This window comes from Lepisma saccharinum, chromosome 1 (assembly GCF_977018435.1).
Source record: "Lepisma saccharinum chromosome 1, izLepSacc3.1, whole genome shotgun sequence".
Taxonomy (NCBI): domain Eukaryota; kingdom Metazoa; phylum Arthropoda; class Insecta; order Zygentoma; family Lepismatidae; genus Lepisma; species Lepisma saccharinum.
The window spans coordinates 80,790,057-80,815,961 of NC_139229.1; the positions used below are offsets into that span (position 1 = coordinate 80,790,057).

At 37.1% G+C, this 25,905-nt stretch overlaps 1 protein-coding gene across 3 annotated transcripts in view; it reads right to left on the reverse strand.

Moving 5' to 3' along the window:
* Positions 1-5,596: 5,596 nt before the first annotated feature.
* The window catches only part of LOC145996919 (calcineurin-binding protein cabin-1-like), a 108,793-nt gene continuing 88,484 nt past the window's right edge, over positions 5,597-25,905 (reverse strand). Inside the window, exons 29-34 of one of the 3 annotated variants that reach the window (XM_083133504.1) lie at positions 24,899-25,062; positions 23,618-23,864; positions 19,634-19,777; positions 12,120-13,226; positions 7,484-7,717; positions 5,597-5,733 (exon numbers count right to left, since the gene is read on the reverse strand). In XM_083133504.1, coding sequence (XP_082989630.1) covers positions 12,789-13,226; positions 19,634-19,777; positions 23,618-23,864; positions 24,899-25,062 — 993 coding nt within the window. In that variant the 3' untranslated portion in view covers positions 5,597-5,733; positions 7,484-7,717; positions 12,120-12,788. Of the gene's footprint in view, positions 5,734-7,483; positions 7,718-12,119; positions 14,280-19,633; positions 19,778-23,617; positions 23,865-24,898; positions 25,063-25,905 lie in introns of all 3 variants that reach the window. The other 2 variants (XM_083133498.1, XM_083133492.1) reach the window with 2 other exon arrangements.

Genomic DNA, 25,905 nt, shown 5'->3' on the forward strand with positions numbered 1-25,905 from the left:
GGTGTACGATCTTTCTGGTAGCAAAACTCACGAAAACGAGGATTTGAAGAAAACCGTTTGAAGGCGAAGTTGTCAAACTTCTAGTCTGCATTTTTGCTGTATCTACAAGGAAGTTCTGGAAGTTTGAGGGATTATTTCGAAGCAACCTTGAAGACGTGCTTGGACTCCTGATTACCAGCGATAGAGGGACGCTGATGGCCAAATTCCAATTATATTCTTCTCCATAAGATGAGGACTGGTAGAAGTGGCAACCCTGTCAACATGCGGAACTTTAAGGTATGTGACGTGTGATTACATGGTTTTGATCCAAATCTTGCGTGAAGTGCATTTGACTATCGATATCTAATTAACTGGAAAAGATATGCAAGTTCATGAAACGTATGTAGAAAGTTGGGCAGCGATAAGAAAAGGATAGACACAATATACAAATGTTGCTATGCAATTACTGACCAATCTTGTTGCTCTAACCTTAAAAGTACGGACATCACCAACAACGGTGTATCGTTTGTTAGGTTTCTTGGGTGAATCAAATGACAAGGAGCGATAATTTTAATAAACCCCCTTTCCCCTTTTTGCATTTTGGGGTAATCCTAAATAAATTAAAGTTAAATGAGCACTTGTTCCAAACGGGTCAAAAAATGTACAAACAATAAATGTAATATTGAGTGAAGAGTGGCAGAATAGAAATCTAGGATTCATAAATGAATCATTTGTAAATAATGCACTTGTTTTCGCTGGACGAAACTTTGAATTGTAAAAAAGGGAGTAAATGACTGGACGATTGTGTGTATTCTTGACCACGGTTAATACCATGAATTGAGTTTTCTATGCGTACGTTTTGCTTGCATCTGATGAATGATATAGTTGTGCAAATGAGTTCTTTGTAGGAACATTGTTTTGATGTTGAATTATTGATTGCATTGAGAGAAACATAAATACGTACATGTATAAAAGAGGGCGAAGCAATTAAATGAAAGACGAGCTCGTTGTCATTGTTACCTTGCCGCTATTATCATGTTTGAGATAAAATAAAGCTGTTGTTAAACATTAAATTCTCGAAAGTATGTTCTTTACAAATTACGTTTCAGATAAAGGTACAACTCAGCGGAAGGAGTATTGATGGCGTTGCGCAAGTTTTGGTGCAGGGTGTAATACATAGAGTAGTTAGTTCTTGTAGACTTAAGAAGTGTACATTTCTTTGAGATTGCAATTGTATGTGTTGAGATTATTCTTTGACGTGTTCGATCCACGATGTGTTTGATGCAATGTAATTTCATCTATGATCAGTGGCAGTTTGTTTCTCTCCCCGCATAATTAACTTGTTGTTTCATAACTAATTACTGCTTAGTTTTGATTGGAGGTTTCACTCAGAATCCTGAGGTGCATCATAACCTTGAAGCCAAAAATCTCAACCTCAAAAGATTTGTACATTCTGCAAATTTTGCTAACATTAATTACACTGGTCGACATGGGTTCTGATGTTTGGAAACTAATTGTGGTTTCTGAAACTACATTTGATGCTGATTTCAGAAGTGACCTTGTTTTTGTTGTATCACCCTCAGTTATTTAGAAATCTTCATTGTTGTATAAATCGTAATTCCTGCCCAGAAATTAGAAGTTAATAATATTCCCGATAGATGGCAGTGCACCTCTTATTACATTATATGATTAACAAAATTACTGAAGATGCCTAGTAACAATGAATGATTCAATAAATTTGTTTCTAAGCTTTGTTATTCGATACCAACTAGTGCAAATAGTAGTTTTTAATTTATTTACCGTGTATAAGGTTACGTGATCCGAAAACCTTAGTTAAGTGTATTGTAGATATTATATATGTAAATAGCAGTAGGGACAATATTTGATAAAGTTTTCGTCATTGTCGATAGTTCGTGCTGTGTTGTGTCTAGAGACAATGTCGTCATTGTCCAGGAAGTGTTTGAACTTGCCCCATGTACGTATTCTGTTACATTTGTGGAAGCTATGTAGTGAAGAGGCAAAGACAACGTATCATCAAATTTGTGAGGTCTGCTTACCACAAATATTTTGGTGTTAAAGTAGGTGATCAGGACAAAAACTGGGCCCCGCATGAAGTTTGCAAAACATGTGTGGAAGCTTTGCGATTGTGGAAGTGTGGCAAGAGGAAAGTATTGCCATTTGGAACACGAATGGTATGGCGGGAACCAAAAAATCACATTGATGACTGCTATTTCTGTGCTATAGATGTTAGCGGTTTCAGTGCTAAGAACAAGAGCAATGTGAGCTATCCCAACAACATACAATCGGCCATTAGGCCCGTGCCTCATGGGCCAGATGTACCTGTACCTGTACCACGTACGAGTAGTGATAATTGCAGCACTTCAAGTGACACTGAAGTTGAACGTGCACACTATGATGACAGTGACGATTTCTGTCCTGGTACAAGAACAGGCACCCCGCAACCTTTCACACAACATGAACTGAATGATCTCGTAAGAGACCTAAATTTACCAAAGGAGAGTGCCCAAATTCTTGGTTCCCGACTGAGTAAGAAAAACCTGTAGTTTCCAGGAACACATTTCTCATGGTACAGGCATCAAGAGACAAAGCTACTCCCATACTTTACTGAAGACGAAAACCTTGTTTATTGTAACAACATAAAGAAAGTCATAGAATTGTATGGTATTTCTTACAATGTAAGTGAATGGAGACTTCTCATTGATGCATCACAGACTAGTCTGAAGGGTGTTCTGTTAAATAACTGTAATGTGTTCCCATCGATTCCAGTTGCATATTCTGTGTCGCTTAAGGAAACTTATGAAACTTTGAGGTTCATGCCACTGAAAGTGAAATATGAAGAACATGGTTGGTCTGTCTGTGGAGATTTCAAAGTGATAGCTTTGTTGTTGGGTCTCCAGGCTGGGAACACAAAATTCCCCTGCTTCTTGTGCGAATGGGACAGTCGGGACAGGGAGAATCATTGGAAAGTGAAAACGTGGCCAAGTAGAGAATCTCTCTCTCCAGGGAAGAAGAATGTGACACAACGGCAATTAATTCAGTCGTCTAAAATACTGCTTCCTCCGTTGCATATTAAGTTAGGGATAATGAAACAGTTTGTGAAAGCGTTAGACAAAGACGGCGAATGCTTTAAATACATTGCCAGGAAATTTCCATCCGTCACTGAGGGTAAGCTCAAAGAGGGTATTTTTGTTGGCCCTCAGATACGGAAACTGAAGTTGGATGCAGATTTTGAAGAAATAATGACTGCCTGGGTAAGTTTCAAAATGGTCGTTGCCCATTTTCTGGGCAATGAAAAACACGTTAACTATGAACATTTTGTGAAAAATCTGCTAACGAATTTATGTAAACTTGGTTGTAAAATGAGCCTCAAATTGCATTTCCTTAACTCACATCTAGATTTCTTTTCGAGTAATCTCGGACACTTCAGCGAGGAGCACGGGGAAAGATTTCACAAGGGCATAGCAGAGATGGGTAAGAGTCAAGTTTACGTCCTTTTCATAAGGAATACGTATCATATATCGTTGGAAAGGTTATTGTATACGGAATTCAAGAACCTAAATCCCAAGGCGAGGAAAAATTTCCTCGAGGAGAAAATCGAGAAAAACCGATGTTGTCCGGATATGCGTGATTGAACGTACTGAGGATATTTTTCGATGATGAAGCACATATTTAGGGGTGAAATGAGTGCTAATGGAACCTAACAGGCCTAACCTAATCTCGTAGGCATACCTCGTTCCCGTAAATGGTTAGTCACAGAAAGTGTAAAAATAAAAACTTACTTACCCTACGGATGCCGGAGCGCCGGCTGTAGCACGGTTTTGTAGACGGGCAAGAAGGAGTGCGCAAGAAGGACGTAAACTAGACTCTAGCCCAGAGATGGAACGGAGATACCAGGGACGATAGAATGTTTCCATGATGGCAGATTTTTGTTGGATGTTAAAAAGAGATGTTCCTACTTCGGGTGTCGGGGAAGGCAGAAAGTCAAAAAGAATGAAGTTCGATCCTGAGTCTCAGTAATTCGAAATGCACTATGTTATATCTCTTTCTAGACATGTGTAAATGAAAATGTACATGAATATAGTATATAATATAGATTTTACAATCTCAATATATGTCCCACTGATTACTATATTTGCAAAAATTATTTATTCTGTGTGTCTGTAATATGATTATATAAACCACAAATGATCCCAATAATACCATAATAGACCCCTATATGCTATTCAGTTTTCACGATTTGTGAAAAACTGTGATGTGATGGAGCAAAACGGTTTACAAATTTGAATTCAGCATGAAAAATCCTTTCAGAGTCACCTATTCATTTCAAAACATCGTTCAACTTTTGAAAAAATGTCGACCAGTGTTATCCATGAAAATCCTCTGGCTCATTTTAAGTCACGCGAGCAAGAACGTTAGACATCATACATTCAATCTCCATGATCCCAATAAAGCCATGTTCCAAATTATCTCAAATTTTATATTTTCCTGCATTTTTAGTTCATTTTTATCATCTTGTTCCCCTGAAAATCTTTAAAACGAGGTCCTTTGTACAGCCACGGACACTTCTGGGTTGTAATGATTCCACAGAAAGTCAGTGGGTGGGATTGTTACAACCCAGATATGTCTGTGAGTGTACTTGATCCACTGCAATCACCATCCCCACAGCATACTATGATGACAGTTACTACCTCAGCAAAAATCTACTTTACTTCATACTCCCTCTGTCCCATAATTATAGTCCGGTATGCCAAAATGGTAGTACAGGAATGACAGACAAAGAGGCAGATGGAAAGCACAATTTGTACTGATCCTTGAGTAATAAAGTTGTATGACTCATTCCCGTGTTTCATGTTCTTCTTCTGTATACACCAATGTCACAGTTTGAATATCCGACAATTATTATGACACAACAAACAAAAATGTACCGGACAATAATTATGGGACAGAGGGAGTAATATTTGTGCAGAATCAATAAAAATTGTGCATTTTGGCCTAATTTTAAGGTTCAGTGCTAAGGTAAAGATCCCCGTGCCATGAAGGCACATTTAGGGGGATGCACGGGTAGGGCCCCACATATTCTTCATCTCTACCATTTTGGAGGTGATGATATCAGCACCATGCTCTGGCTGCCTTTACCCCCCAGGGTTGTCCCTAGGTACCCATTCATTTGAGGCTGGGTGAACCCCAGAGTCCCTTTATATGGAGACAAAGCAGGAAAAATTGTGACCTTAGAGCGCCCACCCTGGAAATTGAACCTGGGTCTACCATGTGGCAGTCAGATGCCCTACCGACAAGACCACTGTGGTATTGACTTTAATGATGGCTAATCAGAACTGGATCAACAGTTTCAAGTGGTATCTGAACCACTAGTTTCAAGTGGTATCTGAACCACTATACTATGTGCTTCCACTGGGGATGGAACCTCGAAAGCCTCGTTTGAAAATTTATTTTTTATAGCAAAACACAAATGTCTTGATGGAAAAATGCTGATTTATGCAAAAAAAAAAAAAAAATTTAAGAAAGTAATATTTACCATCAACTGCCATACAAGAAATTGTGAATTCCACATCCACAGAGAGTATCTTGCTGTAGGTACCTTTGGGTGAAACATCGTCGTGCAGCCATTTCTCATAAGCAACCAACCAGAAGTTTTCAATACCTTCTTCTATTTCACATTCAATCTCCTCCAATATGTCTTCTGGTATCTCTGTAAAACACAGCTTTCTTGCATGACTGAAAAAAATGGAAAGACAAAATATCAGTTTCTGAGGAATTACAGGAACCACAACTACTACAAAGATACCGAAAGAAAGATACAGCAAAAGTTGATGGCCTAAAAAAAAAAAAAAAAAAAAAACCCTAGTAAGTTTTGCCCCCCCTCCCTTCAAGGGAAGTCAAATCTAGGGGGAGGGCAAACATTGATGACTAAGGGCACCTGCAGGGGGGACAGAGGACAATTGCCCCCTTAGATTTCAAATTTTATGCAAATAAAAGTACATTTTGTAAAATTTTCTTGCTCGATTCACTCACAATGCCTGCTTTTATCTGCTTTGTCAAGTTCAGAGCTGCAGCTAGTTGGTGGCTCGTCAGCCATGGGCGCCGAATGATCTAAATGAAAAAATTGTGAAAGAGAGAATGCCTTGGCACCCCGTGATATTATATGCTCCCTATTACTGGCAAATAGGGGGGCAAGGAGAGTGCAAACATTGACGGCCAAAGACACCTGCAAGGGGCGCGTAGAGGAGAAATTGCTCCCTTCAATTTCAAATTTTATGCAAATTAAAATACATTTCGTAAAATTTTCTTGCTCCCTTCGCTCATAAAGCCTACTTTTCTCGGTTTTGTCAAGTTCAGAGCCTTAGCTAGGGGGCAGCGGGAGTTAGCTAGGGGGCAGCGGGAGTCATCCACGGAAGCCGAGCAATCCAAATGAAAAAAGTTGTATAACAGAGAATGCCATGGAGTCCAGTGAAATTATTTGTGCCCTATTATATCAATATTGTTTTCAATTGCAAAAATTTGATATAAAAATTTTCTCGCTTGCTTCGCTCGCAATGTGGTTGTTTTCTGTAATGTAATATATTTAAATAATATCTGTTGTACATATATATGTATTGAATAAACTTTCAATACGTACACGATTAATGTTAGCATATTGCATATGTATTTTCTTATTTTATGTCACTCCATGTTGCATATGTGTAAAACATGTGTCGTAAATGAAAGTCATACATGTTATATGTACAAAAAGAATTATCTTAGGAATGCATTTATCATTCATTTTCTGCCATTCAAAAATACAAACACTCAGTTGCTGACCAAGGCAGTTTATTAAGATAAAAAACACTTAACAGGTAACATTTCAACCCTGTATGATCATTTTAGTTTAGTTCTTCATCTGAGGAAGACCCTGATACAGGGTTGAAACGTTACCTGTTAAGTGTTTTTTATCTTAATAAACTGCCTTGGTCAGCAACTTGTGTTTTTAATATGGAAACAAGGCTTAATTATATTTCAAAAATACAGTTTCTGTGCTGATTTTCCATTATTAGCTAATGTAAAATTGATGGTGTTGAAAAAATATTTCAAATCATTTGTTCCAAACAAATGCTTTAGCACCGACTTCTACCCCTCTTTACGTAATTTATGAAGATAATAAAGTTTTTGCTACTACTACTATTACTACTCTACCACTAGTAATAATAACAATAATAATGTCATTATTATTATTATTATTATTGGTACGTTTATCCTGGTACTCCCCCCCAGACAAAAATCCGTGGTTGTGTCTCTGTAAGTACTGTTCATTTGAGGAGGGAGTGGGGGACGGGACAAAATTCCAAAGTACTGTATGATCTGGTTAGTACCCCAAGGATTGATTGATTTGTTGTTTTAAGTCCACTTTACGCACAGAAATTATCTGCTGAAGTTCTTATATCTTTACCGAAGAAAACATTGAAGCAAAAATGTCCTTGCTGCACAATACCTGTTTGCTATGAAGAACCACAGACTGCAAACTTTCGATCCAGCTAAGACATTGTCTCCTTTCAAAAATGAGAATATTTTCTCTATTACTTCCACAGGTATATCTGAAATGCTGGTCATTCCCCTTACATGTGAAACTTCACTCTTCATTACACAAGCGCCATTTGGCATCCAAAAAGCAGAGAAGCATTTCCAAGTAAGCACAGCTGTCTACAACTACTGGAAGGCAGTTGTCCTGAAACAATAATAAAAATAGCACTGCATACATATACACGAGCATATTACTGCATACAGTGTGTTCCAGAATGATTATCGGGGTTTCATAGTCTTTCAATTTCCCTTATATGTGGGCTACAAGGACAAAGCTTATATGGGAGTAAACAACAACTCCACAGGTTCACATAGTGTACCTTGTAAATGTTCAATGTGAGCAACTTTCGTGACACGGCACACATGCATCCGGTAGTCCAATTCTTCCCAAACATAGGTCAGCATGTCTGGAGTGATGGACTGAAACTTCACTTCCAAATCGCAGCCTAAAAGCTCGCTGAACTGAGACAGCAGAACCACACTTTGCAAATTCAATGACACAAAAGGACTTCCGCATGGGAGAAGGCATCTTGTAATGCACCTATGCTGCTGTGACTGATGGGAAACATGCACTCAGGGTAGCAAACTTCCACAGCCATTCTTCTCATACATGTACAATATAAATATTCACCTTCGTCTGCTGCAATATACCAACTACTTGAAACCTCGACAATCATTGGGACATGCTGTATTAATTTGGTACATTATGAATAATTTCCAATAATAAAAAACTCTTATCTATTCAACAAACACCAAAAAAAAAAAAAATTCTAATTCACACTACAGAGTGTTTTTCTTTTACAAAATATTCTGTACAATAGATTATCAAAGTTAGGGATGTGGTGTAGCGTTCCAAACCAGATTTCAATTCCTTCATGTCATTTTTCAAATCAATAACAGTCATGTGCCATATTTAGTTTACTCGAGATACACATATTTCTACCCAAAAATGAATAAGAACCTGAATTATAATTAAATACTCCTTTTTATAGTCAGTATAATGTTTTGAAATCTGTCAGTACATGAGTGACGGTATGAAAAATACAACCTGATTAGTACTGAATTTGAATCCTGGTTGTCATTCCTTGTGGATGCTCTTGCAAGAATTTCACCAACAGTTATTTTACACTATGTCAAGATTAATTAGAGAATTTCAAAATAAGATTGTTTAAAGAAATGTAAAAAACATTTGTCTAATATTTTCAATTGCGTTTACATGGACCACATTGCTTGCAACAGCTAATTTAGAACCCTCGTATACTGATGTAAACCTGATAGTACACTGAGATGATATCAATTGGTAAATACTGAATAAAGAACTGCAATAGTTCATTTGTCTCAATCTATTTTTGCATCCATGACTAATGAGGTTTGCAACAGAAGCAAACAGCTTATTTGCCAATATAGTTACACGATCCTTTAATTGCAAAACTCAGGTAGTTTACTGTGGTATAGTACCAATGGAAAACATAAAAATTTCATGGTGGGTGCAGTAAACGTTCTTTTAATATTGCACAAGTAATGTTTCGTCTTTTTGCATTGCAAATTGAATTGTTATTTCTGACTAATTTCCAAGAACAACTGACTGCATAAACAGAGGTTACGGCATCTGGGACAAAGATGGTAGTGAATCACTACGTTGTTCCATTTTCTCATAGATGCAAGATTTTGCAAAAGCAGAAGCCCAGTTCTGATGCCCATAATGCAGAAATGACCCAAACCAAGAACCTAAACGGATCGGATTTCCATACCACCCCATCACATCAGGCAAACTATCCAAAGCACTCAAACCATACAATATCAGATTCGCACACAAACCAGTATCCCAAATCGGAAGATCCCCACCAAACTTCGAAAGATATTACCTACCAAAACTTGCATCCTCCGGGTGTATACAAGATCCCATGTCAATGACACAGTCACGACATTAGCAAAACTATCTGCACAAGAATGAATTGGAAAACACCTAAAAGATGACCAAACTGGGTCCCTCATGGAAAACAAAGAAACGTGTGCTACCATACAACAGAAATCAGCACTAAACTTACACAAGGGACAAGTTCACCAAATCTGGCACCCAGACAAGAAGAATTGAGGATCTCCCGTACAACCCCATTCCACCTGCCAAGGAGCACAAACAACAGCAACACAATGCAGCAGACAGACCAATTTGCCAATCAGCACATTCAAGTGCCACCACATGATGGAAACCAGAACAACTGCCAGAAGAACGCACACCACATTCAAGAAACACATACTGGCACAGCCTGATGGAAGAAAATGGAAATACTGGTACCAGGAAACAAACAAAGCAGGCGACATAACCTCAGTTAATGAAGGCAGTGGTCCTTTGAAATCAATCAGGAAAAACAATTCAATTTGTAATGAAGAAAAATGAAACATCTTTAGTACAATATTAACATTTGATATTCTGAACTACCTCGACTGCCAAGCATCCGTATTGGTTCAAAGCCTTATTATATGTAGAAATTAGCATATATAAAATTATTGTAGTACAAAATAACCTACCATGGAAACACAAGAAATGGCAGATGCGAGTAAAAGTAGAATATTCTTAATCACTAAGACAGCAAATCACATTTTGATTAATGATATACCTAACAAAATCTAGCCTAACTTTACTTAACCTAATTTCCGGCAATGCCAAGCTATATCTGAAACAGGCTCATGAGTAGGTAGCCCTTCACAGACATATTTCTCTTGGCATGGTGGTACTGCCCCGGATCGGTTACAGACATGTAACCTCCCACCTGACAGCATCTAGCATTTAAGTACTTACAAAGTCCATAGTTGCAGTGGTTCAATCCATAGCACATCTAACTGCCACGTGGGAGACCTTGGTTCATTTACCAGGATAGGTAATCTGAGATGGCACTTTTTCCAACAAGGTCCCTGACTAAAGTTGCTCTAGGGCTCTCACATTCTGATCAATGAATATTTGGGGGCCACCGCATCACATCACTTCCAGTATAACCATGATCAAGAATGTGAGAGGCAACCAATATGCTTTAATGACATGGTGCAATGTACATAAAGCTTTAGCTTTTAACCATATCCCATTAAAGTAGGTTTGAGCACCTTGCTTGCACTTGTAGAGGTCAATAAGAGCAAAAGATAGGGGCAGCTGTTTGCTTTGAAAGGTAAAAAAATATTACAGAAGACACCCTACTTTTCAGAGCCATCCCCTATTTCTTCTGCCAGATTAGGATGCCACACTGTACTTTTACTCACTAAAATTTTTTTTTCCACTATACGAATGTGACTGACACAAGCCTCCTGCCTCCTATCTACCCCTCTTACAATGCTACAATACCGCCGCATGCTCTGCAGTCTTTACATACATGCTGTATCTACCTATGTCAATTTGAAACCTGACTGATTATGAACTTGGGCATGCATGCACAGGAATCTCAAATGCTTGGGCAACTACAAGTCTCGCAACCAGTGTGACTTGAAACGTTGACTGGTTTAGATACAAACTGAGGCAGTGGAAGCATTCATCCGAATAGGCTTCATATAGATGTGGCAGGCACTACAACAGTCCAATGGGAATTACCATCAACCCATGCCAGAATGGTACATCATAGTGATTTGGGTCAGACAATGGAAAACCAATGGACAATGACTGTACAGAAACAAAGTATTCAGATTGGAAAAGGTGTGGTCCCTGTGTAATGCCAGCTGCATTTCCTGAATGGAGCCGTTCGGATGAACACTTCCACTATCACAATTTGCATTTGAAATGGCCAGCATTCCATGACAGACTAACTGTAAGCTCTGCAGATGCCTAAGCAGGGAAGATACCTGCACATGCATGCCTGTGTTTAGACAAGGTTGCCAATGACATTAGTAGATATAATGCATGCCACCCTGCAGAAAGGTAAATACAATGTTTCCAACTAGAGTTGTTACATGAATGCATTATCATTGCAATCACTGGGAAACGGGAAACACACAACTATCATTTGAAGCAATAAATAAATCACATCAGATCAGCTTAGCAACAGATTCAAAATGAACAGTATGACAGAAAACTATATTGATGTACGACAGGTAAGTAATCTCAGTTGCTTTCTTTGTTTTTATATCCTGCAACAACCATTGACGAGGCATCAAACTTATATTTAACATTGCATGTTTACCTGTCTAATTAAAAGGACAAGAATGAATTGCGAATTGATGGACAACAATGAAATATCATGCTTCAACCAGAATTAATGAATATTGACTCCATAGCATGCCATGCTAGCCACTTTATAGCAGAGGGTAGCACACATGAAACTATCATTAGATGGGGCATGAGGAGGGTCAGATACCAAGATTTTAAGTGTGATTTTTCACTTGTTCCTAAGTTTAATGGTGATCAATTAACTATTGTTAAAAGCCTTTCTCAAATCACATTAGTATTTTCAATTACAATGGAATAAAAAAATAAGGCAAACTCCCTTAAAATTAGCTCCATGGCAATATAATAAGAATCTATAAACAATATTATTGTAGAATTCTTGCTTTTATTTTATACTTACTAATTGCACTCAGTGTAATGACCTTTTTTTTAAGCAAAAGAGATTCCAAACTGCAAAATGTTTGCAATTAAATAAATCATTTTCTCACAAATTCATGTGTATTCAAGAACAACACTCTAAGGTGGCAGTTGATTTTCACAAATCAAAACAAATTCTGATATCGTTCACTTCACACTTCTAATGTATACTAACATTAATATAAAAATTGAGCATTAAGATTCCACAATGTCATGTCAGTTTTTTGCACTCAGAATACTCATTTGAAATGTGTGACATCACTTACCAAAATACAACGTTATGATTTCCTGACAATACAAAATCTACGTGTCATAATAATGTAATACAACAATGTTATCTCAAAAAAAAACATTCACTGTGCTCATCATCACATGAAGAACATTTGCAACACTTATTAACACGTGCACACTAAAAGCATCCTGAACTTGATTTCACTCTCACACACAGCAAACATCTGACTGCCCAGCTAGCCTTGGAACACATCCAAGAGGTCTATAATTAGTTGCCTGCACTAGTAACATCTAGTGACCAGCTGCATACTTGCTCAAGAGGAGGGAATTTTTGAAGAAGTCCACAGCATCCTTACTAGAGATCATACACATACAGAGAAATGTTAGTCACAATTAATTACTTTACTTCTTCAGGTACTGTTCAATCCAGAGTGATCACTTCCACCTTCTCTTGACTTTTTCCAGAGTCACTGGAAGGCCTGTTGCTGGAACTATTTCCAGCTGGTGGACAAGTCTTGGAAATTGTGATGGAGCTTGGAAGAGAGATCGGTGTGGATTTGGAAACTGGTGTGGAAGATGATTTGGCCTGCCCTTTGCTGATGATCTCAACATTTGTGTTGTGCAACCGCGATAGAGTTTGCTGTACTGACACAGCTGACGATGAAGGCGTGACAGTGACGTCAAGCCCCGGCAAATTCAGAGGCGACTTAAAAGACGAAGTCTTACTCATCTGGGTTGAGTGTGAAGACTGCTGCTTTCCGGGATTGTCCGAGCGAGAAGACGATGGCAAAAGAGAAGGCTTTTTCCTGAAGCTCATTAATTTTGCCGTTAAACTCTTGTTGGTGTTCTGGGTTGGCACCTGAGAAATAGACACACCTGAATTTAATTGTCGCTCAACAGATGCTTGTGTACTACTACTGGGAACGCTAGAACCTTGTGCAGCAAGGTTATAAGACTTAGAAGTTGAAGAACTACTTGTAGCTACTATGTTTGATTTAGAAGCAGAAGTGGTGCTGGTAGACACTCCAGGACTAGGCCCAGTGGGCGTGTATGTCTTTGCAGGGGAAGTAGTAATACTAATATTAGTACTGGAGGAACTGGACGGTTGTCCAGAGTGCACTTTAGATGCTGAAGTATTAGTGCTACTGCTGACTGGAGTCGCAGGCGTTTTTGAGATAGAAATAGTTGCTGAAGATTGGCCTTTAGGTGAAGGAGAAGTAAACTGTGATGTCACAGGTGGGTACGGTGTAGGTGGGGTAGATTTTGGAGTGTAGGTCTGGGGCGATTGCGTGCATTTTGAGCCGGCTTTTGAAGAAACAGGGGTGATAGATATCTGTGGCCTATCTTTCATGGCCTTTTGCACTTGGGCAGCTGCAGAGTGCGAGGAACGCCCTCCTCTCCCTCTAGTGCTAGCGGTGTTACTGCTACTCTTCTGGAGACTAGAGGTGGCAAAATGACGCAAGAACTCTGCTTGGAAACCTCCAATTTGAGCGTTTAGATTCATAAGATTGCTCAGATCCATCGCATCCACTGCGGGGATTTTCGCCTGAACAGCAGCTGTTAGGATGGAAGGATCTGAAAAGATGGAATGCATAGGATAATAAGGGAAAGGCTGTGGCATGGGATACATGGGAGATATGTTGCCCCTCCCTCGTCCGGATGGCCGGGGACCTGTTCTGCTGCTCAGCGGGGTAGAGATCGCACCTGGTAACCTGTTAAGGGGTTGATGAATTGCACCCGGAATGGATGGCTTCAGGATTCCTACAGAATTCATTGATCTTCCTGGAGGCCTGCCACGTAATCCCGTTTTGATGCCGGCACCTAACATGTTGGTCGACGATTTAGGTGTTGTTGTAATTGGTTTCCTCTGAGCAGCGCTGGCCATTGCCAATGTAGATGCTAATGACACAATCTGGAAAAATGCAATTCAAATATTACTAAAGGAAATACTGCACAGAATATTGAAGTAAGGGTATAAGCAGTCCCAGATCATCATATGATACACTGCATGGAATCATGCTTTTATTATTCAGGTCATGCATATTTAGTCCATATTTAGTATTACATGTAGGGATGTGACAAATTCAATTTCTAATTAATGATTTTGGGCCAAAACCAGTCCACAAGAATTAGCAAATATCCAAAATTTAAATAGAGTTTGGTAGTCAAATTCCTACCATCAAAAGATTGATCATAGAGAACATTTCGTAAGGGTGTGGTGTTCTAGGAAAAAACTTAAACATGGTTTTAATTTCTGCAGAAAATGAGGCTTGACCACGACTGTTACCTGGATCTCTGGCATACTGTGCCATTGCTCTACCTTTATTTCATGTTTTTCCTTCATCTTTAGGTTAATTATAACAGTGAGGATTTCCTAAATTGGAAATAGTATACATTGCTGTAAAATTACTGTTGTCATTTCAGCATGTGGAAAATAATGGACCCACAAATGAACTAGCAGTAATTACAGGGGGAAGGAGGAGTGAAAGCAAAAGCAAAGGGGGAGTGAAAGCAAAAGCAAAGCCTAAAAATTACTGGAATACATACAGTGGAACCTTGATTTTACGTTTTTCAGGGTACGAAGCTGAAAAAATTTAAAATGCAGGAAAATGTAAAAAAATTGAGGAAAATTTTATAACATTTTGCTATATTGGGATCTTCAAGAATGAATGTATAATGCAGGAAAATGCAAAATCTGGGAAAGTAAAATCAGAATTCCACTGTACTTCTTAAGTTGCGTGATACTAAAAGTCATGAAAGAGTTTATACCAGAGTGTGATAATACAAATATTTAAGGTACCTTTGCAATATCAGGGTGGCTACAAACAAGCAGAAATGAAATTCCCTGACTTTTCCAGGTTTTCAAGGACAAAATTTACATTTCTCCCTGACAATTACAAACTAAACTAAATAGATGTTTTTGTAAATGGAAATAATAAACTCATTCAGATCCAGGTATGTATTTGTTAAGTACCAATATTATCTTCTAGGAAATTTACTTAATTTCTTGATTCTCTATGATTTTAATTCAAACTGCAAAAATAGTGAATTTGGAAAATTATTAGAATTCACAAGCTAGGGAAGGATTACGGAATTTTACCATACACAGTAAGTTTAAAATAAAATATTTGATTATTTTTAAAGTTACAACTGAATGAGATTAGAGTGAAGAGTGATTGATTAAGAAAGACATTTTGTAATTTATCAGTCTCCTTATCCATTCTCGGTATTATATATATTGATATTTCCACTAAGGTTTGGAACCCTCTGCTTGGAAGAACCATGAGTACAGACTCATTTTTCGAAGCATAAAGCTACTTCTCTCTATATTGTAAAGCAAACAATTAACTCTTGCATATAAGTGAAAAAATTGAATTGTACAAAAGAAAGTGTCCTATTTCCTTACATTATCAATGGGATTTCTGCTTCAGTACAGTATATCCAAGTGAAGTACTGTGAAACTGACAACATGCAGTTGTACCATTATTGTTGATGAAAAGGGTATGTAGGTATTAGAAATTTAATGCAAGCAATTTATAGAATTCCATTGTATAGGTACCCGATTTAGCTAACCAAACATTAAAACAGGAACATTCTGTTAATAACAGCTTCTGAAAGTTCATATATGAGGGGCATCTTGAAAAAAGCTCCAATGGTGCCTGTACGCAGCACTAGTGGCCGAAGAGCAACACACACATGCAGGCAGGGAGAAGTGGCATGTAGCTGTAATCTGGTACAGTAGCAATGCAGCCGTTTTAGGACAGTTCTAGGTTAAAGATTGCAGCTCTCATACAGTCTCCCACTGACTGCGATGTAGCCTACGTGTAGTAATCAGATTTTTGCATGTTCAGAATTTGGCACAGTCACACCAGCAATCGTGTGAGGTGTGCAGACCGGACGTCGTGAGTGATAGTATGGTCAGACGATGGTGTAGACAATTCACAGAAGGCCAATCAAATGTGCACAACCCCATAAAGCTGAGTACACTTTGCATCTCTTCAGGTGAGAGATCTTGGACCACTCCCTGTACAGCCCTGGCCTTGCATGTACAGACTTTCATCTCTTTGTTCAACTGAAGAGGTTTCTGGCAGGACAAGGATTTGACAGCTTCACTGCGGTAGAGATAGTTCCAGTCTTTGCTGTCAGACACATATGCCATTGGCATACAAAATTTAGTGCCATGCCACGACAAATGCGAGAACAGTGGTGATTATGCCAAAAATTAGATTAGGACTCACTGATAATAATGCAATAAATTACAACTGATATTCTTGTTTTATTTATGTCTAATCGATAGGGACCTTGATTTTTTGTTATTTATTTTTCAAATTGGTGTATTTTTTAATTTATTATTTCTAACTATTCGGTGTTATTTTTCCCAAAATTCACATTTTCATTTTAGGGCATTTGCTGGCAAATACCTGAAATTATACCTTCATGGTATTTTTAAACTACTGTTTCAAATTGTAAGTCACATGGCCTACGCCTCATGAGAGTTTGATATCTTGGAAGTTATTTTGGGAAAGTTATTTTCCATACTCCCTTTTCAATTTTAAGGTAAGGGTTTTAGATAATGGAATTTTCCCCGTATATACTGAAGGGTGCATAATGACCATATCTGGCGACGCACCCAAAAATTTTAAGTCAATCAATCTCATGTGAAAGATACCGATATATTATGGCACCAAAAATTGGATTATCTTTTCTTGACTTGTTAGTGTTATGTTTCCCAAAATTTGCGTTTTTGTTTTAGAACATTTTTCTGCCAAATATATCAAAAATTAATACTTCCATTGTGCTTTTAAACTATTATTTTAAATTGTAGGTCACATGGTCTAAGTATTTTCGTGACAGTTTGATATGTTGGAACAGATATTTGAGGAGGTAAAACTAAAGTGCTCTCCTGTGCTTAGCACCAAGCCATTGAGGCATCTAGGGGGGTGTGGAGTTAGGGCCCCACACTATCTTGATCACGGCCAAAGGTGGGGGTTATGTGATCAACCCCATGCTCCTGGCTACCTTTACCCTCCAGAGTTTCCTCCAGGTACCCACTCTATACGTCGCCGAGTTGAAGCCGCTTGAACAGGTGGAAAAAATCCCAGTTCTCTCCCACCGGGGATCGAACCTGAGTCTCTCGCATTGTAGTCAGATGCCATAATGACTGAGCTCCATTATTTCTTGCTTGACAAATGCCAATGGTGCGCACTTAGCTTGGTAATTCAAAACACATCTTGCGCGACAAATAGTGAAGATGCGGCTCCCGTGTGACGGTAGATATGCACTTGATCTCCTGTAAGAACCCTGCCACTTTGCTCTGTGATGCAAATTGTTTTGGTAGAAGTTGAAAAAACCGTGGGAAATACATGATTTAATGTGGCTGTCGGAATTATTCCATGTATAAAAAGCATTATAGTTTACTCTTGAATAAAATGTTGGAAAACTTGCACATTCTATGTACACAAATATGGCACATTTTGTTTCTTTAAGCCTAGAAAAGACAAGAATGTTGGATTTCACGGAACTTTTTGTTATTTTAGGACATTTTTTTAAAAAAAAAAAATTGCTAAAAATGCCAACGATTTGCATTTTATGCCAAATTCACGTTATTTCAATATTTCGAAAGGGCGATTAATGTGTCCAGACATCACTGCACATTGATAAACACAACTTCGTAGCAATTAACATTTTTCATGGTTTTCGCGTTTGCGAAAATTCAAGGTCACTACTAATTGAAATTACTTTCTGGGCACCCCTCATATAAATCAGTAGATGCAAAGTGAAAATTTAGAAGGCCTGGTAGAGAAAAGTCAATTCTTGAAGAAAGTGATATGCTTTCATGATTGAATGATTCGAGTAAATATGATATTAAAATATTTACGTATTTATTATTAGTATTTTATTTCATAATATTGGACATTACTTTCACTCAGTGAGAGATTAATGACCATCTCTCATGAGCCTAAACAGACAGGACAGAGAGTGGCGTTAATTTCATTGCAATACTAGTGTGGCAGTAAATTTGAGGTTGGGAGCACTTGCCAATTTTTTATAATGTTCACCAATGGCAGATTTATGTTTCACTTTTTCGTGATAGTATTCAATATATATACAGTTTTGTTGGATTTTTCTTGATATGTAACAATAGTGCAATGTCATTGTAAATGTATGTTAACTTGTGCGAAACCGGTTATACGTCAGGATGATGAAAGAAAAACCTTTGTAAGCACTGCTACATTAAATAAGGTGAAGTGAGCCAGAAGAGTAATGAAAATTCCAGCAGCATATTTGCAGTCTAAAGCTCTTCTTGTTTATGCATGCGATTTTTGTAGATGTTGCAGTCTGAAGACATCCAACAAAAATGAATTCCATACAAGTGCCATGCATGCAATTTCTGTCGCATATTGTAGTGAGATACTTTGTCAGGTGGCGATATTCCACAAAAATCATATGTATCAATGGAACCTACTTGTTTACATGTTCCTTCAGTTTGTCCAACAAAATGCCTTACTACAACGGCGTCACCTGCTCCCATTCCCTCCATCTGTTGACAATTCTGTCCCCTTACTACTCCCATACGGACAAGAAAAAATGATAATTCAATGCATCTTCCACATAATATTTAGAGGTTTAACACATTTTTCTGCTCCTCCGGAAATTTCTCAATCACACACACACACTCACTCACTCTCTCTCTCTCACACACACACACATACACACACACACTCTCTCTCACTCTCACTCTCTCTCTCCCTCACTTTTATTGACACCTCAAATTCCCTGACTTTTCCAGATCTGTCACCACCCTGAATATTTATAAATTAAGTGCACTGGTGAGTAACTCACAGAACCTCTTGTTGGCATTTCCACCAATTAGATTTATATTTCTAACTTGCCAAACGAAAAGTCGATGATACAGAAGGCAAATTACAGTAGTTTACTTTCTGCACATGAGCTAAAGTATATTTTTTTTTCAATAAAATTACTACTTTGTAATATAATGAAATCTGATTGCCAGATGGCATATTTTACCAAACATGATTGCTCGACTAGTTGACGGAAACAAGACATATATACGCCATCCACACTTAAGGGATAACAATCAATTATAATATGGTGATGACATGCGACCAAACTTAGCAACTTTTTCAAAATCGTTTTAGTACCGTTACAAGACATGTTATGTGAATCAAAGTATGTCGCAAACAAGCTACACAGTCTGTCAACATTAAAACAGAAAACCAGTTTGTATCATGCAATTGTTCTCACCTGTGCTGTTGCTGCAGAGCTAGAAGGAGACAGGAAACCTGGCGTAGAAGTGGTGGAAGGTGTAGACACAACAATTCTACTTGAGTAGATCTCTTGCTGGCAGAATTTCACTGCCTGATCAAGCAGTGGAGTTGAGCTATCAACCTGTCAAAATTGCAAGGTATGTCATTCCTATAAACTAGCCAAAATATAATTATCTTTAGCATGCAGAAAGAGTTTCTTACAATATATACCTTCTTGACACATATTTGACAGTCTTCTTTCCTCCATTGCAGTCACATTAATAAATAAGGTGAATGAACTATTCAGGCTCTTCACAGAACTTTTGCAGTTAGATCAGATCAGAAGAATGTTGTTTACCTGTACTTTTATCAGTATTGGCAAAAACTAACTTTTTGCCAATGACTAGAGACACATACTTTTGGTATATAAAAAAGCAAAATTTTAGTACAAAAACAGTCAATTTCAGTGTTATTACAGTGAAAAATCTGATCACAAGCAGTATATAAAATGATATTTTTGGTTGTAAAATTGTGAATGTAATCCTAAATTTTATTTAAAAACTGCACTTATTACACAAAATAAACATATCCCTTCTAATAGCACATCTAAGTAGTCACCAGAGTATTAAGTTTATTCCTGTATAAAGGGGTCCATTCTTGCTTCTCAAATATTTACAGCAGAATTAAATCAATTTCCATGAACTGCATAACTCACAGGATAATTCAGACTTCAGAAAGTGTCAAGTCTGTAAATAAATTCTATATTTTGTGTTCAAGAGTCTATCTTGTATTTTGCAGTTCATTTCGCATCATTTCGTGACAAAACAAGGTAGAAAAATGCACCACACACCCTTTAGAAACATCAAAAATTAATTATTTTCCTGTAGTTTACGGTAATTACAAGCATAAGAAAACATCAGACATTTATTTTCATTTTAACTAAAGATACAGTTATAACAATGGTTAGCAATTTTTTAAACAATAAAGAATCCTTTATACATTGTTGTCAATGTTACATTGTTGTAATAGCAACTTACTGTGTAAAGAAGCAGTATGTTTTATTTTTATTTCACATAAAAAAATTTTGATCACATTATTTTTTTTATTTAAAATTATGAATCCCAAATATCATCAGGTAATTCAAAGTCGTCATTGTTTTCACAAAGTCTTTTCATGTTTTCTGTTACATTAAATTTTAAAGATGGTCGCTCATTTAACAATTTAAATACGTCCATGATGGTGTTCTCATTTTTAGCAATAATTAGCACATCATCTACATATCTGATGTAGAGTATGTATGATATCCGCACCTATCTCATTAACAATTGGAGATTCTATGTAATGAAGGAAAATGCTGGAGATGATTTCGGATACTGGGTTTCCGATTGATAGACCATTACTTTGCTGATAACCCAGTAGAATCATGGGAAATGGTTCGATGGTTTACTGTATGTGCAAATTACAATTACTTTATATTTGATGACAAAATCTATCACCAAAGTAATGGTCTATCAATGGGAAACCCATAATCTGGAATCATCTCCAGCATTTTCCTTCATTACATAGAATCTCCAATTGTTAATGAGATAGCTGCGGATATCATACTTCAGTTATGTAGATGATGTGCTAATTATTGCTAAAAATGAGAACACCATCATGGATGTATTTAAATAGTTAAATGAATCACATTGTCGCATAAAATTCACTTGCAAACCCATGAATAACAATGTAATTCCTTTCCTTGATCTGCAAATTAAGACAACTGACACAACAATTCAAACATAAGCCCATAGGAAAAAATTAGCAGGGGAAAAATACATTCATGCCAATTCAGAACATTCACGAATAACAATGGATAATATATTTTTAATTTTTTTCCTGAGAGCACAAAGACTATGTTCTAATAAAAAGGATATCAAAAATGAAGAAGAAAGTATTTTAAATATAGCAAAAGAAAATGGCTTTCACACTAACAGAATAAACCAAATCACAAAACAAGTCTCAAGAAAACTAAAGGAAAAGAGAAATACAGACAAAGATGAAAAATCTGTTGAAAAGAAATTTGTGTGCATTCCATTCCACAAGGGATTCTCACATAAAATTGCAAAAATTTTCAGAAGATTTAATTTCAAAAATAGTTTTTAGATCACCAAGAAGTTTGGAATGGACATTTAATGAATTCAAAATGAGAAACTCTCTACCAGATGTGGAAACCACAGGAATATACAATATAAGTTATTCATGTGAAAGGATTATGTAAGACAAACAGCAAGGAAAATGGCAATAAGATGGCAGGAACACGATTTTGACATTATGAATCTAAACCCAAGAACAGGTTTGTCAACTCATATCATCGAAGAGAAGCATTTGATTAAAAAGAGAAGGGTTTTAAAAAGATTGATGGGAAACATAGAGTTGAATGTCTGGGTAGCTTCGTTCATTCTTTTCCACAAATGGAGTAAGCCACCATCTTTAAAATTTAATGTAACAGAAAACATCAAGAGACCTTGTGAAAACAATGATGACTTTGAATTACCTGATGATATTTGGGATTCATAATTTTAAATAAAAAAATAATGTAATCAATTTTTTTTTATCTGAAACAAAAATAAAACAGACGGCTTCTTTTCACAGTTAAGTTGCTATATTACAACAATGTAACATTGACAACAATGTATAAAGGATTCTTTTTGTTTAAAAAATTGCTAACCATTGTTATAACTGAATCTTTAGTCAAAATTAAAATAAATGTCTGATGAAGAAGTGTGTGTTCTCCTGGAACATCACAACGAAAAACTGTTTTCTTATGCTTGTAATAACCGTAAACTACAGGAAAATAATTCTACAATGCAAGCAATGCGTACAAGAAAAACTATCAAAAATTAACATTACAGTATGTTATTTCACATTTCATGTTTTTTGTCGAAAATGAAATATGCATGCCTCTACCAACAAACAATGTAAAAGTTTCTTCTTTTAGTAACTAATCCTAATCATTCTCTCTAGACAATAAAGTTGCACATAGTGCATTTTTGTTAAAACCACTTTTCTCCATGACTTGCACTGAATCAATACAAGTGAAATGAATGTATTTTTACTTATTATTTGCAAACATAATGTGACTGTCATGTGGCTAGTATGAAATAACATCCTTCCATATGAAACTTCCTATTGGAACTTCATTTCTCCTAACATGACATTATTCTCATTGTTATCCAAATATATCTGTTTGATGCTTACGAAGAGAGATAATTCACTCTAATATGTTCACAGTTAATTTTTTTATGAAGTTTTTTTTTGCAATCAATTTCGCCATACATGTACATACATAACGAAGCAACCAAACAGGTGGCAAAATAAGTCACACAGAAAAAATTGCACAGAAAAATGAACCATGAACTTATTAGAATGAATTATTCTCATCTTTAACATAAGCACTAAATACTACGAGAAAAATCTAAAACATAGTTTGTTGTACTGCTGTTTTATCAATAATTCTAGAAAGAGTTTGCACAAATCTCAAGGCTGCAGCCACGTTTACATAACCCTCTCAATTAAAAGTCCTGTTCACGATACTACAAGTAGTATTTAAACTGGTCACTGCTTGGTGTTAGTTCAGCATACATATATGTCTCTCTCCTCCACAATAAGGTGGATCGGTGGTTTGGGTAAGAACACCAAGTGGGGCCTCCCCGATGGTAGCATCGTCTTGTAATCAAGGGCTCCCAGGTTCGAAACTTGGTGGAGGAGCATAGTGGTTCGGATCCCACTTCAAACTGTAGGTTCAATCCCAATAAGCCTTTATGTGCATAAGGTAGACTATTTGATTACAAATCCAAGTGTTAATGACAATTATCAAAATGATTATGACACTTCACAAGGAGACATGAAACACATTTATACACAAGCAAGTTTCACCAACATTGTCACTTCAATTATTTTTCCAAACATTTTTAAGTTTAATATTACAGAAAACTATTACCTTGTAGTCCTTGTATATCTTGTAAGTCTCTATGAGATGGGATGAAAACATTCCTTCCTTTTGTGGCATGTGCCTTTGAACTCTTTGGTAAGCTCTGTAAATCTCCAGCAGGAATGTCAACTTCTTGCTAGTGGGAATGTCAGCCTTTTTTTCTGCCATAGATCGGACTTTGTTCCGAATGGCTTGAATTGTTAACACCAGAGCCTGATGCGAATACTGTTCCCTTTCAGTGTCTCGGAGGTATTTCCTGTGAAAAAGAAACAAACATAATAACATTTCATACATAAATTTATGCACAATTATTTAACTTGTTCTCACATTCATCAGAATGTAGTGTGTTTACCAGAAATTGAAAAGACTGGATGTACTACAGCTTTCATAAACTACCCTGTACTGTTGAAAGCCTACATCATTAACATCGGATCAAAGGGGTTCAGCCGGACCCTGTGGTCGAGTGGTTAGCACATCTCGCTGCGATGCCAAGGGTCCCAGGTTCAAATCCTGCTCAGGCTTGGTTGTTTGTGAATGTCCATTCATCAATTTCATCACTCATTCCCATCTTCGCAAATTAGCCAAGAGGCACAAAACGCGTAGTAAAATAAACTAAATCAATCAACCAATCAAAGGGGTTCAGGGAGTAAGAGGTTCAAAAATGTCCATTTGGCCTCCCCAATGGTGCAGTGGTAGCATCGTTGCATTGTAATCAAGGGGTCCCACATTCGATACTCGGTGGAGGCACTTAGTGGTTTGGATCCCACTTTAAACTGTAGGCTGTCCAAATTAGCCTTACTGCGCATAAAGTGGACTTAAAACACCAACTCAATCAATCAAAATGTTCATAGTTCAATGCATAGGGGTGACATTGCTCAATTGGAACAACATCACAAAACAAATCAATTTTCTCAGGATATAAACCAGGTAATTTCCAGATAGACTTCCGAGCTATCGAGTGCTAACTCACTCTCATCTTCAAGGACTGAAAGCTCGGAAGCCTATCCAGAAATCAACTGGTTGATATCCTCCTGAGAAAATCTCACCATCATTCGCCACCAGGAAAGCTTCAAAGAATAACTTCACAAAATGTCCACTCTGGGACATGCTATCAAGAAGTGACATGTACAACTTGTCATGTGACTATGGTACAAAAGGTTGCATTTATTTCTGTGGATTCATTTCCAACTGTCAATTCAGTCTGAGAGCTCCCTAATTTGAAGCAATAATTATGTACTAAAGGAAAGTAATTTCTTGGAATACTGTCAAATTATGTTGTTCATCTCATACTTCTCTGCATCAGGGGTCCTCCGCAGATGAAGGCACAATTCAAGTAGCATTTTATAATCCTGCAGGTCAATCAAAACTTCCATCAGCAACAACACACAACGGCTCATGTGAGAAGCGAAACTCCCTGGTCTGTCTATTTCACTCACTGGGATCCTCCAAACACCCTGCCATAAGAAAAAACATTGACATTATAGAATAAGATCACCTTAATACATATCATCAACCTTCGCCGTTTCCTGCCTCTGGCTGGGTCGGCATACCTTAATGTATATTTGTCCTAAATATTATGTGTCACAGGAAACTTGGACAATGCTTTAAAATGAGTAGAATGTTTTATTACGCATCTTCTACTTGAAGAAGGTGTTTATGAATATCTTGTACATTAGGTAGGACTAATGATTTACCAAAGAATTTTGTGCTGTACAGATGAAATTTGCTAATACCAGATTCAATATAAATCTACAAATATTTCAGTAAGCTCTTGTCTAATTAAGTAACATTGTTAATTCATACTATGGGAATGAGACGTGGTAATTTGGACACGACGAATTCCAACGAGGATGGTGGCAATGGCTACCGAAATTAATAGAAATAAAATTATTTAAAACAGCTTTGTGGAAAACATGAGTATCTGAATTAACCTTGTTAATTTATGTAACCAAGTGACCAATAAGTTTTTTTCCCTTAGAAAATAAAACTGTAGACTTTAACATTACCTTCACACAACAAAAGCATATAAATTGTACCTTTCTACTCAAAACAATAGCATAATATTGCACTAAATTACAGGCTATGTATAAATATGGGATCGGTAAAATTATCAACAATTTTACTGATATACTAAAATATGGATACCTTACATATTAACTTTTATAATTGTGAGAACCAGAGGGACGTAACTCCAATTTATCAAACTTACAGGAGAGAGGAAACAATGTATTCTGAGAAATATGTATGTCTGAGAGTCAGTAAATTGATGATACACGACTCCACATTACTGCTAATAG